The sequence below is a fragment of the Halyomorpha halys genome, unplaced genomic scaffold (assembly GCF_000696795.3).
Source record: "Halyomorpha halys isolate HHAL.00 unplaced genomic scaffold, Hhal_1.1 Scaffold257.1, whole genome shotgun sequence".
Classification (NCBI taxonomy): Eukaryota; Metazoa; Arthropoda; class Insecta; order Hemiptera; family Pentatomidae; genus Halyomorpha; species Halyomorpha halys.
The window spans coordinates 955,912-972,377 of NW_027104967.1; the positions used below are offsets into that span (position 1 = coordinate 955,912).

The following is a 16,466-nucleotide window of genomic DNA, read 5'->3' on the forward strand; positions in this document are numbered from 1 at the left end:
AAGGTAAGGTAACCAGATTTACAACAGAGTTGAAGTGATTCAAGGTAGGAGAAAAGGTTAAGTGAAGTGTGAGGTGCAAGTGTGTTAAGTGAAGTGTGCGTCCATCAGGACGCCTCTAAACAACATGTAGTAGGTAGGCTGAATAGTAGGTAACAGACTACATTAGAGGTCCAAAACCAGATGGATAGATAGAATCAGCGAAGAGCTGCATGCAGAAAACTGGAGAAGGCTAGATCAGGCTGCCAATAAAAGAAAATATTGAAATAATTATATTGATATGTATCGAGGTATTAACAATTATTAATATTATAAAAGTCTTTGCCGTATGTCTTATCATACCTGTGCTTGGTAAGTCAACAAGGGCACTTCGCTGGTGGCTAAGGGGCACAGGTGAAAATGTCCTTGCTGAACAAATCTATTAAAAACAGGTATTGCCTGCTTGCTGACTATGTCAATAGCCAGGTCAATTATAAACAACACTTTTCTAAGTGTACCACCCCTTGTAACGTATTTTTCTTGGGCTTGGCTGATGATAGCCAATGGGAAATAAGATTCCGAAAAGGTAACACCTCTGCTCACGAGAGGGAGATCTGGCCAGGGGAGAAAAGCAATAGAGATACAGAAGTAAGAAGACCAAAGAGAGGGCAAGATGCACTTTGACCAGACGAAGTCCTAAGAACGGTTATGAGACCTGGACGCCATCCCTTATGAACAAAATGACATGTACGTAACTACCAGAACATGAATCAACCAACTCAGCACTTATTCAGATTATTACCTGTTATTATAATATATAAGGTAATAAGTTATAATGTAATAATCATATTTTATGGCAAACCATTTATCTGGAGCATTTCAATCATAATTTCTTTTAATCATCTATCTATGTAAAAAAACACTTTGTTCCATGATGTAGTTTATACACTATTATATTACCCAATACCACTCCTTGTTATATTATATAATTAATGGTAACAACATTTTATAAATAAAAAGGTATTTAATTGGTAAACTGGTAAACACACATAAAGCCTTTGGAAAAGAATCCAATTATAATAATAGTTTTGCAGGACTCAATATAAATTAATTAATTAACTTATTTTAGAATAATTGCCTTCAGCTATTATCCTGGCATCCCGACTAAATTTTTAAACAGATACATAGCAATATATTTAAACAAATTTCTGTTCTCTAAAAATATATTTAATATGTTGAGCCTATTAAGGTAATTCACTATTCATTAATAGATGCACTGTTGAAGCTACATCAATAATAACTAGGTGGTGTGATAAACTGCCACCAAGTCTGGCCCTCCTCCGAAAGATTCCACCAGTTAGGTCAGTCAGTTGAGGTAGCTCTCCAATTTTGGAACCAAAAAGGCCCACGTGCATCTGCCTTAACTTCATCCACCTATCTCACATTAGGCTGATCCACTTTCTGCTTGCTCTGGACCTTGTCCATTAGCTTCTTCTTATGGATTTCACTGTCTTCTGTCCTCACCACATAACCTTTTCATTGAAGTCACCAGAACTTAACTGCACCAATTTCATTATACAGACCCAAAAGCTCCACATTCATCCTTAATTTCCAGATGTCTCCTTCTTGAGTCAGATTGAAAAGCATCTTCTTTATATTATTTTCAAATGCCAGAAGTGTGATCTCATTAGCTTTGGAGAGGTTTCAGGCTTCTGACTTATAAGCAAGCACTGTGCAGATAAAGGTCTATCTGCACAGATATATTGACTAATAAAGATTGATCTTGGTGCCATTAGTGAAGTACATGCTCCTTTAGGTGTTGGAAGTGTTTGGTTAAACCAAAGTTAGCTCTCGTTACTTTATTGAAGTTAATAGTTACTTTATTTTCAAATATTTTCATCAGTTTACTTGATTTTGTTATTTTGATAAAAATAAATCAAAAATCTATAGTCTTTTTCATAACAAACTCTGTTTAATGTTACATACCAATTTTTATATATTAGTACACAATCTGCTTCATATCAGGATAATAAACTAAAAACACTCAATAATATTTATTCAAAAATTGTAAGGTAACTTCATTCTTTTAAGATCTGTCATGTGATCCCTTATCTTATTTCCTTTAGGTGTCATTTATGTATTATATTGTCTTATTTATATAATTCATTTAAATTCCACTAGTATAGTGATCTTCATTAGTTATCTTTGTTATTTAATCCTTTATTACTTTGGGACATGGATTTTGAATAAAACCTTAACAATATTCAAAAACATATATTTTTTGAGTAATATTATCTGATTCATAGGGATGTTATTGTTGATTTAGATTTTTTTTATTAATATTTTGTAACTACTGAAGTTTACTTTAAAGAGTTTAATTTTTTTTTCTTTTTTGTTATTATTTCAATAGTATCATATTTTCTTAGGAAGCACATAACTTAAACTATTCAAATTAATAAAATAAATTTAATATTTGATCTTTTAGTACCCTTGGGTGATAGTAAGATCAGTAATATGCTTTGATCATCTGATTTATTTTTTTACTTATGTCAGTTCTTTTCTCATTTTGGTTCTAGGGATAGATGGACCCAAAAGTTGTGTTACAAACCCTAGTTCCTGCCCTGAAAAAGGCCACTGATTTTCTGTTGAGTGAAAATTAAATGGTTCAAGTTACGATTTGAAACCTTTCTTATCAGTATGAGAATCAGCATTCTACTCACTAGGCTATCTTTTTGCCTGTAAAATAATTACATAACACTACATAAATGAAACTTCAGTATGTTAAATTATATCTATTAATATTTAAAAATATTTTTTAAGAAGTACTTTTTTATTAGTATTTATTGAAAAAAATAATTTGAGTTCTATTTAATCGATATTTTCTTCTTTTGCCAGCTGTAGTTGTAACATTGTTGTTCTGTTGAATGGCAAAACTATTTTTTCTGATCTCTTTCTTTATTCATAAACACAACTTTTATAGTGAGTTAAGTTGCTACAAACCCAAAGTACTGAACTGCTGTCATATTTTTAATCTATAAAAAAATCAAATGTATAAATATAATTATTTCATTAAATCTTAAGTCAAATTTGGCATAGAATGTATGTATGAATTTTAAAATTTTGATATTAGTTTGAATAACAACCAAAAACTGATGTTTTAACTACATGAAAAACCATAAAAACAAAGCTGTAGTGATTTATCAAACTACTCTGCTTCTTAAAATATTGTTAGTATCTTCCATTACCTGGAATTTTATAACAGTTATGGAGAAATTACTCAAAGGGATCATCTACCTGTATATGAGCTGAATCTTAGCACCTAGATAAGATTAAATATTCCCATCCAAACACCATTTCTATTTCTACATCAACAATGGGCTAATATTTAAATGAATAATTGGAATTCCTATGATACATGAAAAAATAATTTTATTCTGGGACTAAATTCCCCTTTGATTAATTAAATGTTTTAAACTTTATGATCAATTGTCTGGAAAATATTTATAAAATTGTGGTATTTAAGTTGAAATTAATGTTTTGGCTATACAAATTGTTTGCATTGACATGATGGTTTGATTATGTAGTATTTGAAGTTACAGGTGTTGTTTAAAAAAAATAAAATAACAATAAATGAGGATTTTGAATGATAAATAATGAAAGATTCGCTGAAGGAGGTAATTCTATGAGTGGGCAAGTATAAATAAATTAATCGTAAATTATTAGTAAATTAATTAAAATTACTCCTAGGTTTTTTACTGTGAAGTTGAAGTGAATTGGTTGATTATTGAGATAAAATAAGGGATAATTAAGGAGGGAATTCAGGAGGTACTTCAAACCAATGAAGATGGCCTTAGTTTTACATCATGCCAACAATTTTAGTGGTTAAAGACTGATAAGCTTTTCTGTATGTAAAGAAATGGTTCACAACATAAGAAAATAAACAGTATAATATTGTTGAGGTGACTGAATAATTAATTTATTCTTATTCCAATTGAACATGAGAGATGATACTATAAAGTATCTTGATATCATACAAAGTATCTGGTATAAACCAGAAGGCCTTAGTTGGTTAGGTAGCTGGTTAGGAGATAAATTGACAGGATGAGTTTTATGAGAACTAGCCATAAATCCTTGCAGGATGGAAACTTCACGGTGTTATTAAGACACTATCAAGAGATGCTGTAAGACATTAGCTTTTAGTGGATCAGAAGGTTCTATTATAATTTATAATGTTTATTGCTTCAAATAATGCATTTAAGAATATTCCAATATATGAAAATGTTCATTTACAAATTAAATTTTTATAATTAAATTATTTACAAGAAATAGATTTTAATATACAATGTTTATGCGATGATCGTACAGATTTATGTGTCGATAACTAGATTGTGCCAGGTGACTCATAATGGTTATAGTGTTAGCTAGAGCAAGGTAAATTGGTTTATAAATAGTAGCCACTGTAAAAGGTAATTTCTAATTTAATATAAAATAAATTGCTGGACCCAAATTTAGACCTGGGAGTTAGAGGTTCGGGTTCAGTTCCTTACCTACTGAGCTACCTCACAAATTGGTAGGTAATTTACATAACAAATTTATGACATTTTGATTTGTATTAGGTCATTATTATGTGTAAAAGATATAAGAGTGCACAGATGGGCAAATATGGATTGGAATAGAATACACAGAACTAGGGATTCAAATTGATGTACTTCATCCTTCATGAAGAGATAACCTCCTTTCAAAAGGCCATTTTGGGGTGAAGAGAAAAAAATAACTTCACTAGGGAATCGTCCCACAATGTATAACATAGATAACAGCAGAATAATGCTTATTCATATACCAACTATTTCTAAAATCAGTAGACATTTTTTAAACAAGTAATGTAAGTGACTAATTTTGGAGAAAAATCAGTTTTGATATTATAAAAAAGTTCATTTCAAAGTACAAATGTTTTGGATGTTGCATTAAATCATATATGAGGTAAAGTTTAATTATATGTTAAATATTTATGGGTGAAAAAGTGCAACCTATTAAGGACTACCTTCGTTAGTTTATAAATTCTAATTGTTAACCATTACTACAAAAGAAAAATCAATGACCTAAACAAGTCACTGTGAATTATTTCAATTCATTATCCTGGTGAATTATTCTATTATTTTCTATCTATTTTTTATAAAAATAAAATATGTTTCTTATTTTATTGGAGGTTTTCATAGAATATATATTTTTATATTATTTAAATTATCATTTTTGAAGTACTGATTAAAGTGACAACAATGAGATTGTTGTAGTAAAAATGTCCCAGTGGAAAGTACCAAAAATAATAAGATAAGTAAATCTAGCTTCAACTGGTGGTTAATAATATACTAATTCAAAACAAAACGATATTAGAAAATAATCAAGTTAGGATCAATCATGTTTTTCAATCACAGTCTTTATGCTGTATTTAAAGAATTTTGGACATCAGGTTGCACTTGCAATTAAACTAAATTGAGATACTGAAATATTTGTTCAGAAAGACATAGGCTGTCTCAGTACCATTTTATCTCTCTCTCTCAGTATAAAAAAAAAATATGATCATTTTGGCAATGATGACTAAGGGAAGCACTTCTGTCTCCTATTAAAATGACAAATCTCAGCACCTTGAAACTGGGAATCATCTCACTTTATTCATGATTAAATTAAAATCGTCAATTGGGAGACTCCAATTACTGAATCCTCTGTAGGATCTATATATCTAGGGTGGTGTGTAATTATGGAGTTTTGAGAAGATGCACTTATCCGCCGAGCTGATGGCACTTCACAATGATGCCAACATTGTTACCGTGATTAAGTCATCAACAGTGGGTGGAACATTTGCAAGAATGGCTGCAGACCTAATTCTGAAGAAGATGCTAAATGAACAGGTCGGAAGACCTAAACTATGCTTGGAGATTATGACGCTTGGTCCATTCTAGGCATCCAAAACTGGAGAGAAGCTGCACAGGAAAATAATGATTAGTGGCTTAGGTTGCAGGTGGCCTTGCTCCCTCACTGAGTGTAGCACCAGTTTATAATAACAAAATATTGTATAGAAAGGAGAAAGTGGTGGTCGTGAGTCATAATTGGCAAATGGAGAGAAAGTGTTCCATAAAAACATTATACTTTAAGCACAGTTTCCATTTTTGGACACTTTCATGAGTATTGAGGAAAACTATAGGGGGCTATGAGTCTGTATTATGTTTAATTGATTCTATGGGCGTATCCTTTTTAACTTAGAATGTAAAACATCAATTGATTTTCTGTAAACAATATTTTGGCAGTCAAATTGTTGTTTTAAGTTTTCTTTCATTTTATTATTATTTTTCCAAATTCAGAATTCATACATATTACTTATCATTTTATGAAAAAAATTTTATATCAATTTTATCAACTTCGATTTTTTACAATTTATTTGATGAGTTAAACATTGTTATTTCCATGGTATACAATTAACCAATACATTATTATATACTGCCTTACCTATAAAATAAAAACAAATAGGATGGTCGATTATGTAACTTCAGATTTAACGCTGCCATTGTTTTTATGACAAAGAATATATTTTAATTGAATGCTAAGATTCATACTACAACACATTTTAGTAACAGGTTGCCTTCCAAGGCATCTTGGATCTTGATTCATTACCCATTTCATCCCACCTGTTTTTAATTTCTACAGCCTCAAGAGTCATCTTCACTTTCTGCTTAGGAAGTCTGTAAGAATAAGAATGATTATATATTCTAAACTGACAATAGGTAATAAGAAAACAAAATATTTCTTATAATTATTGTAGGATATGGTTATTAAATTTATAATCTTCAAAAGAAATAAATTATCATATTATGTACGGAATGGTTTACCGTTAAATATTAGCATTAATTTACCTTAACCGAGAAGGTAGTCAGAATTCAATACAAAATAGTAAGTATTGTATATAAAGAATGCCTACTTGGAGGCCTTTATTAGGACTAACAACCAAGATAAGATTTAAAAAGATAAGAATCATATAAATATACAAAATTAATGTAAATTAAAAGTAAAACAAAGAGTAAGAGTAATATAAAATGAAAGTAAAATCGTGAATGACAACAATGCTCAATGTAATGAGAAGGAGGAGAACTATCAATTATTGAAAAGAAGCTGGAATAATGGATTAGGTGTTGTATATCTTAAAAACTATTTTTATTTTAGAACAAAATATTTGGGTAGATGTGTATTACAGATATGTAATAGATAGGAATTAAGTGAGCTCTGAATATATGAGAAACCTCTGTTACTGAGAATCTTTTAACCTTTGAAATTAAGATTTGATTTCTTAGATTTTTAAGATGTTTATCTCAATAATTGGGACTTTGTGGCTCAATAGACTGTATAAATGAGACAAATAATCTGGTTTGGACAGGTCACAATCCAATTCCTTACATAAATTTGAATTCCTGAATCTTTAAATTGAAAGTACAATATGTTCTTAAATTTATAGAAGAGAGTATATGATTTACAGGATTAGATTCAAGGTGAATGTGATGGATTCAGATACTAGTCATTTCTGAAGGTTAATAACTGTGATAGAACACAGGTAGAGTTGTGCTTTATTTGTAATTTAAATTCTTATATGTTTATTTTTCAATATCACCTTACAAAGGGAAAGTCATTACAGAATAAATAAAAATCATTATTGTAATTAATTCATGTAGAGTAAATGGAATCTGGAATTTTTTTTATAGATTACTTTATCTATAAGCTAGATAAAGAAGTAAAACATTATATAGTGCTATTATCAAAATTCATTGCCTGAAACAAAACGCAATACAACTCCAGTATTTAGTTTAGATTTATAGGTGATCGGATTAATATTTGTGAATATGTATCTTCATCAAGCAATAAAAATTTATAAAATAGTACAAACAGTTTTCAGCTTTAAAACACCATACAATATATATATATATATAACATATACTTACTCTGCAATTATTTTACGCTGTTTGCACACAGTGCAGGGCGGCCTAACATCATCAACTTTCGGACGTTTGACAGGAGGATGTTTAATATTTATCAAGTAATTTATTTCTTTGTTTTCAAGTTCCTTCTTTTGTTCTTTTTCAGTATGATTGCATTGCTCTCTGCAAGATTTACATGGACTTTTTTCTCTCCCAGTTGAATGTTCCTGACCCATCTAAAATCATAAAAGCAATGAAAAAATATAGAGAGGTATAACATGATTTGTCATATTGTTCCTAAACTGATAGTGATGCATTTGTTTTTTATAAATAATATCTAGGAAATCTATCATAAACAATTAAGAAATATCCGCAATTTGTTAAGATAACTCAGGGCAAGTGCAGACTGAAATTCTAACTTTAATTTAAATATGGAGAATTGAAACTTTATCAACAAATATGTCACAATAATTTCTTAATTTATTTTATTATATCAAAAAAATTTAAAGACTCAATGTGGGGAAGTGTGCACTTACCCCAAAGAAATCGTAAATGACTTTCATTCTTCTAGTATTTTAACTGAAAGGCTCCAAGGATAAGAGTATGAAAACTATTCTCCCTCAATTTAAAACCATCAATAATATTTCAATCTGGTCAAAATTTTTCTGAGTTATGCATTTTTTCCTGTAAAATCAAGGGAATAAATGGAGGATAGATATAACTTTATGCAGGTTAAATGAAAAATAAAACAAAATTTTTTATCAAGAGCTTTAAGAAAATGAAGGTAATTTTTTTATTATTATTTTAAATAAATTTTACTTATTTACATTATGAAAACCATTATATTAAGATTATAAAATGGGGTGGGATATGGTCAGCACTTACCCCTTTTTTCACATTCACTCTGACCCCGATATGGAAAGTTTAATTAGTAAGTGCACACCTTTGATTAAACCTTATTGATTTCAAAATACTATGACTATTAATTCTTAATCCAAAAATTGACTATGTGCAGGTTCACCTTACCATAAAATAGTTAGAGGATAGCCTCAACTTTGATAAAATATGTTCAGTTGCTTTAATAACAACGGACTCTGCATGCTATCAGAATCCGAAGAGAAAATAACATCTAACAGGTCGGGGTGGAGAGAGACCCTTTGGTAGAGTCCTCCAGTTTTTAGTAGCCAACATGCAGTACACAAGGGAGTCGTGACAACATTTTGTCATCTTGACTCACCAAGCTTACTTTACATGAGACTATCCTTGTGTCTATGGAACAATCACCATGGCGCTTGGCTCGGAAACACGCAGCAGCTTTCGGAATTTATGGAACCATTCGATGGACCTGAAAATTCATCCCTAAGATTATGATGGCTCCGGAGATCCTTCAACATGTAACAAACCAGATCCTTCAATATGCAATTTTCATTAGCAGTAAGGAGACTTATTTCCATCTAAATGGCATTGTGAAAAATCAGAACTTTCGTTAATGGTATGACCATAATCCTCAATAACTTCATGAGAGACCCACTACATTCTCTGAAGGTGACAAATAAAATTAATTTACAAAGATTTTGCTGATGAGCTCAAATAAATATACAAGTAAAATGCCTCTCGCCATGTATAATACCCATCAGTGATAAATTAGAAGAATATAAGATACCGTCGAGAAATTTTCAATTTCTCCGTCCATCCACTTTCATTATATAAAATCAGTAATTCCTTAGAATGGAGCTCTGCTCTTGTAAACGGAACTAGTGCAGATGTACAGTATATTTTATATTATACTTGATTAATTATTTTTGTATATATTATTATTTTAGGGACTTGAAAAAAAAAAAGAAGCTTTTAAGGTTACCTTCAGGATCTACCAAGATGTCTCGATTTGCTAAAGAAGTAATTTTTTGGAGTTATTACTTAAACATCCTTCACTTTCCTACCATCTTTCTTTCCTTAAACTCACAAATTCTAAGAACTCATTCCTCTTAGGCTTATTTCCTGCTAAATTAAGAGACGGTAGCACTTTCTTATACTATCCCAATATTTATGGAAAGAGCAAGAGGAGAATTAAAGCCATTAAGAGGAGCGTTACCACGCCCTCGGAGCTCAGGATCAAGATGATATCCTTCTTCTTCTCTTCTTCCTCTAACTCCTGTGAACTATCAAACGTGGAGTTGCAGTCTCAGTCCATCTAGCCCACCGGTCCCTGTCCCTGGCTAGTCTTCTCATCTCCGGGATGGTGCCTCCTCTTGCTGCCCCTAGTTTTCCAATGTACTCAGAGTACATGCACATGGGTCTGCTACAAGCCACGAGGTCTATCTTCCGGCCTAGCTTCCAAATACCACCTGGCTTTTCTGGTATCGGTCATACTACAGATGTGTCCATACCATTTTAGTTCCCGCTCTTGCATGGTGTCACGCACTGATTTCACACCCAAATCCTCCCGAATTCTTTCATTTCTGACGCAGTATCTCCTGGTCTTACCAACTATTCTTCGGAGTAATCTCATTTCTGCTAATGTTATCGTACCTACGTGCTTGTCGAGGGCTGTCCAGCTTCCTGATCCATACATGAGGACTGGATGGAACACAGATTTAAATAACCGTATTTTGGCATCTCTGCTTACTTCTTGCTTTGCTATAAGAGTTTTGAAAAATCTAATGGTACACTCCATAGCCCTTCTTCACTCTATTTGGAGCTTCCTGATCTATTTTACCAACTTTGCTTATTATGGTCCCTAGATACTAATAAGTATTCGTAAGTTCTAGGGGTTCACCATTACACAAAATCCTAGGCTCTGCATTTTCTCTTACGATACACATGATTTTACTTTTGTTAGTGTTTATTTGCAAACCCTCTTATCTTCAGTTCCTCATTCCATTCATCCAAAGATGCCTGAAGAGCCTCTTCAGAGTCAGCTATCAGTACGATATTATCCGCCCGTATAATCATCACTGGCTTATCGATTGAGCCAGTACTAGAGTTAGGTTCTAAAAACCTATTAGTGCTCTTGGGCATCTCCTTTTACACACCTTCCATATCTCATCCATAAGGAGGGCAAATATCAGTGGGCTTAGGCTATCTCTCTGCTCTACTCCCTAATAAAAATAGAAAGGCCGCGATGTCTGACCATTAAGTCTTACAATGCCCTTGGGGTTTTGGTAAACTGATTTGATTGCACTCACCAAGTTTGCTGGCACTCTTCTTATTATTAGTGTGTTCCATATCTCCTGCCTCTGGACTGAGTCAAAAGCCATCCTCTGATCCAGGAATACCAAATAAACTATCTTTTCCCGGTCCCACGCTTTCTCTACTATCATTCTCAATGAAAAAATGTGGTCCTGTGTCTGTCTTTCGTGTCTGAAAGCCACTGAGCAAGCGAGTGCAAGAAAAGCATTCATCAATATCTTGTTCAACAATACCCCGCAGTAATGGGGATATCCGCCATCGTAATTTAAACTGAAACAGAAGGTTACTCCCCAGTAATGTAACTTAAGACCTTATATGAACGAATTAATGAGATTGGATTAATTATGGAATATCTTTCTTAAAGTGAATTTACATAATTACCTTTGTTTTTATTTCACGGATTTATTCCTGTATAGTATTTGCACTTAGTGACCCTTTTGGCTATGGCTGTGCTACACCTTTATGTATGGCATTCAATGTTCCCTCCCATATAATACTGCTACTATGTTACACTAAATTCTCATTAACACATCACAGATACCTGCTATGTTAGTACTATCACAACAATGAGACAGTGTGATAGTACTAATCTAATCTAATGGTGACACTTCGCTAACAGTTCAACTTGGTAATTGAATGGTAAAAACTAATTTATTATCAATTTAATTTGATTAAATACAACAAACAACTTGTCACTATAGAAGAATGACTAACATCAGACATACGAAATTAAAAATTACATATAGGGTTCGCGTTACGAGGTTACAAGTTCTGATAGGCTCTACATGCGGCAGTTCGCTGATAGTTGTCAGTGCTATCACTGAATTCTCAATCGAATATTAAGACAGTACTGTCAAGACAGTAGATGCCGTTGTTTGTAGTGCTCGTGGTTGATGTTACTTTCACCGTCGACTTGAAACGTAATACTTCCAACAATTTCTCATGTGAAATCGCCTATCCTCTATGTATATGAAGTACGATCAGTTGTTTACTGCATTACTTCCGTTGGTCCTTACACTGCTTAAATATTAATTGGGCATCTCTAAAAAGCTAGTTGCATTTAAAAGGTCTTGTTTATGTATAAAATAAAACGATAAATTTCAATACTTGTGGTGTTTTTTAATATAGTTAAATTCTTGTAAAACTAAATTAATTTTTATCTACACACAGACCATAAGAGCAATCATACCTGTTTTAGCACCTTCAAAGTAAGAAACTTTTTATTTTCATATTCATGCGGAGTTGCAATAATTTCACTTGAAATTTATGAATAATTTTGAAGCTTATTCCCTTAATTTTTATACTTAACACAGTTTAGTCATCTCTACCAAATCACATGGTTGCTACGACGATCAAACGTTAAATTTACGATAATAAGATTTGGTCTGATAATAAGTTTTGTTACAGCGGTAGTTATATTATATTTTAAAATATAGTTAATTGGCTTGTATTAGAATATTATATAATAATTTAGAATATATATCGCCTTATGGAAACTTGACGAGTGTTATCATATTTAAAATACATTTAGATCAAAATTTTGATTGTGGAAGTTGTTAGTAATACATATTTCAATATATTGTTAGTTCGACAGTATTTTATATTAAGCTCTAAATAGATTATAACAGCAACTGTATCCCCACGAAGCTGTTGATAATCTATTATTACTCTAATTACCATGTCAATATAAGGGGAAATCAAACACGAGGATTTCACACACAAAAGTAGAATTATCATTTTCTTGTATCGTAGTATATGTTATACAGACACGCTGGTGTTGAAAATCAATCTCGTAAATGGATCTTTGACCAAAGATTAGACACAATATAAATAATCTAAAAAACCGTTCTATAAAATACGGAGGAAAGCATTACTTCTTCTGCAAGAGTTTCATTAAGTTTACTTTTCTTACTATCTTCTCTCAATCAGCATAACACGGGTCCTGGCCTCCTCAAGCATCTTCCGCCAGTAAAGTGTAGCACTTGTTCAATTCCAAACACCGAGGAGGATTATCGAACTTTCATCTGACCCTTTATTGTGAGGAGAGCCGTTGAAGCAAGGGAGTTCCGGCCAAGGAAAACGCTATCGTCGAAGTGGCTGTGTATCATTAATTAGTTCTGACTCCGATTAAAGATGTGATGAATTCTACACCAGAAGCTTCGACAATGCGTATGCAGTAGGTTAGGTACTGGTTAAGAAGTGAATTGATTGGATGAGCTTTACGGGAACTAGCCATAAATCCTCACAGAATGCAAATTTCACTCCTTAGGAAACCAGACTATCGGTCGTGAAAAGGAAAACAAGTCCTACAGGAACTAGCTGTAGGTCCGTGCAGGAAGAAAACTTTAATTCATAGAGAACTAGCGCAAGGTTGTGAAGGGGGTAGCAAGTCCTACAGAAACAGCTGTAGGTCTTTGCGAAAGGAAGAAGAGGTATAGGACAGAAGTTGTGACCAGTAAGAATTATCCTGAAATAATAACACATTAGATATCAAAAAATAGTCGAAGAATGTATTGATCTAATGAGACTATTTGAAATTTATTGAATGATTTTGTGACATTTTGAAGATCCCTCTGAAACGAAATAACCATACGAGATATATTTATGCTATGAAGTTAACATAACACAATATTACCCACTAACATCATTACAGGAGGGTATGAAAAAAAAAAATAACACAATTTGGAACATATTATTTATTATTCTACCAATGGTACCAGGAGGAGGATGAGCACTTAGTTTTTTGTTGATCTGATTCCCAATTCAGCTCCTTGGTTAATATTTCTGAAGGTGGGGGGGGCTGCGCATTATGACGAAATGAAAATAAACAAATACCCTGATATTTAATTCAGTTTCACACAACTTTCTGTTTTTGAGCTAGACTGACCAGACACACACAGACCATTTTACTACTTGCTTATTTAGCCTTTGGTGGCCTCAAAATGTGTATTTTCGTCGGAAATTGGAACTCGATATTTTTCATGATCACAATACTTTTCCTTACTCTACGTTTTTAATATAGTGTGACTAAAAGACTAAACATACCTTTTTTCAGACTCAGGGGGCTTATAACCACACAGATCTGTTCAAAACTCCTTGAATCTGTGAACATCGAAACTTCAAGCTGCTGAAAATGTGAATCGGCTCCAATATTTTTCCTAGAGCTAAGGAAACTAAATGTGGGGGTGGAAAAAATTCCTAACTTTATAAAAATTGTATTAACAACAAAGAGACAAAAATTGATCATATCATAATACTGTATAATAAACAATATAAGTAGTATAATAATAAATATTTATGTGTATAAAAACAATATAATAAATACTAAATAAAATGACCGATAAAACCACCGTAAATATAATATAACAAATATAAATAACATAATATAACATTATGTAATAATAAAATAACAGTACACTTGTATCGCTTCCATTGCATCCAAAAGTATTGGGTTTGTTACTGGATCAGACAGAATGTTTTTCTGTATTATCGGATTGCAAACAATGCCTACTTTTTAATACTTTAATTTATAGTCATTAAAAATTATAGAACTACCTATACCGCTTGTTTCAAAATATTTAAAATTTAATTATTTGCGCCATTTTGAAATTTTGAAATATTCTCAACGTCATTATTATTTCAAGGCACTTGAAGCACATGAACTGAAAATTTATAAATAGTCATTAATGGGACATTGATTCAAATTCATTTCTTCCCATTTAGAATTCCTTCGTAATTTAATAAGAATTCCTTTTTTACTTAATTAATTTTTTTTTCATGTTTCGTTTAAATGGACTATTTTTCATGAAATTAAAAATATATAAATTATTAAGTCCTATCATATTTTTATTTATATTTTTTGCTTTAAAAGACTATTTCAGTATAAATGATACTAACTCCCCTTTTGTGCAGTTTCCAGCTAACATTTAATGTTGGAGAAAGCTTTCATACGTTCTCTAGTAATTTATAGTTCAAAATATATCACAAATTTTATTGAGCCTGATGCAAATTCTTTAAGCCATCAATTCAATTCAATTGGTAGGCATGAATTGTCTAAGTTCTGGATCATCCATATAAGGTTCTGCGATCTCTTCCCGTTTCCTGAACTCGGCGAGATCTTTGATGTCTTCGGTGAGGTGCCCTTCTCGGACGAGATGTCTCCGTGCTTCTGTTAACATTTCTGGCGAGAATTTTTCAGGATTCGCTTCCATGTATCGGTATACTGCCAAGTCGACACCGGTTATTCTGAAACGACGGCCGTAGACTTCGATGATAGCTCCTGGAAATGCAGTACATGGGAATTAGATAAATACTTGAATACATCCAACTTATTCTATTAATTTAAAAAAAAAATCTATTAAGGTGCTCTCATCACACAATTATAACTTACTACCCTACTTTGAGTTGAAATTAATCCTCAAACATTTTAGATCAGATATTTTAATATTGTGCACTATGGCAATACTTCCGCGTACTAATTTTCCAAAGCCGTTTAGTTGACAAATTAACTTACTCCAATTTAAACAGTTTTGAGTACACAGTTAAAAGTATTTTTAATAACATTTATGGATAAAAAATGTTATCATTTTTCTTTTGCATAGCAGAAACATAAGAAAATTTCAGTTTACTAAAATTAACTCTCTGCACTTAACCATTTATTCATTGAGAAATTTTATGGAATCAATGTTGAAAATACAAAGAATTATTTTATGGAATCATACTGTCACCAGAAAGGCTCATATAAGTTAATTGAAATAAAGAAAAACTAACTATTTTATAACTATAGTGACGAAAACATTTATCAGACTGACGAAACGAAAAAACTCCTTGTGCTTAAGCCAGCACATTCAAACACATGAGAGAATACCTTTTAGTTATGCTTGACATAATTTTCCATTACTTTCTACAACTTTATTTGTTAAATTTTATTTTTTCTAAAATATTTGGCGTTCCAACGATATATAATGCGGATACGTTTTTAACCTGGAAAAAATATTTTCCTCGCATCCCCTTTAGCTAATTATCAAAATCTTTCATAGTTAATTTGTTATTACCCATTTGTTTATTGTTGTTACTACTACTTATATCAATTGGTTAACTATTTCAATCAAACAAAACTATAGGTTCTTTAGGGAAAGATTTTTTTTAAATTCGTCATTTAAATCCTGTAAAACTATTTGATAATACCTAATATTAAAGACTACTAGATTTTATATTTGATTTGCCGAATTTAATCAAAAATCTTTCAGTCATTTTTGAGAAAATAAAAAAAATTGATTTTATTAAGTGTCACTTTCTGTCAGTCGATTGTATCGAAAAAGTTGCAGTATCCCAGCATCCCAC

General features: G+C 31.8%; 2 protein-coding genes across 5 annotated transcripts in view; both read right to left on the bottom strand.

The window, feature by feature from the left end:
- Positions 1–2,799: 2,799 nt before the first annotated feature.
- Positions 2,800–12,473, bottom strand: LOC106680347 (uncharacterized). 4 transcript variants are annotated; one of them, XM_067046588.1, is made up of 6 exons: positions 12,313–12,470; positions 11,120–11,393; positions 8,471–8,618; positions 7,959–8,170; positions 6,478–6,710; positions 2,800–3,008 (listed from the first exon to the last, which is right to left on the bottom strand). In XM_067046588.1, the coding sequence occupies exons 3-5, from the start codon at positions 8,495–8,497 to the stop codon at positions 6,596–6,598; spliced, it is 354 nt and encodes a 117-aa protein (XP_066902689.1). In that variant the 5' UTR covers positions 8,498–8,618; positions 11,120–11,393; positions 12,313–12,470; the 3' UTR covers positions 2,800–3,008; positions 6,478–6,595. The 4 variants fall into 4 exon arrangements, 3 of the variants coding, with proteins under 3 accessions (XP_066902689.1, XP_014275460.1, XP_014275461.1); XM_014419974.2 differs by lacking the exon at positions 8,471–8,618 and having other exon boundaries at positions 12,313–12,471; XM_014419975.2 differs by lacking the exon at positions 11,120–11,393.
- A 2,627-nt stretch (positions 12,474–15,100) lies between these two features.
- The window catches only part of LOC106680343 (EF-hand domain-containing protein 1), a 19,209-nt gene continuing 17,843 nt past the window's right edge, over positions 15,101–16,466 (bottom strand). The window contains exon 12 of the mRNA XM_014419969.3: positions 15,101–15,402. Within this exon, the coding sequence (XP_014275455.1) occupies positions 15,155–15,402 (248 nt within the window). The 3' untranslated portion in view covers positions 15,101–15,154. The remainder of the gene's footprint in view (positions 15,403–16,466) is intronic.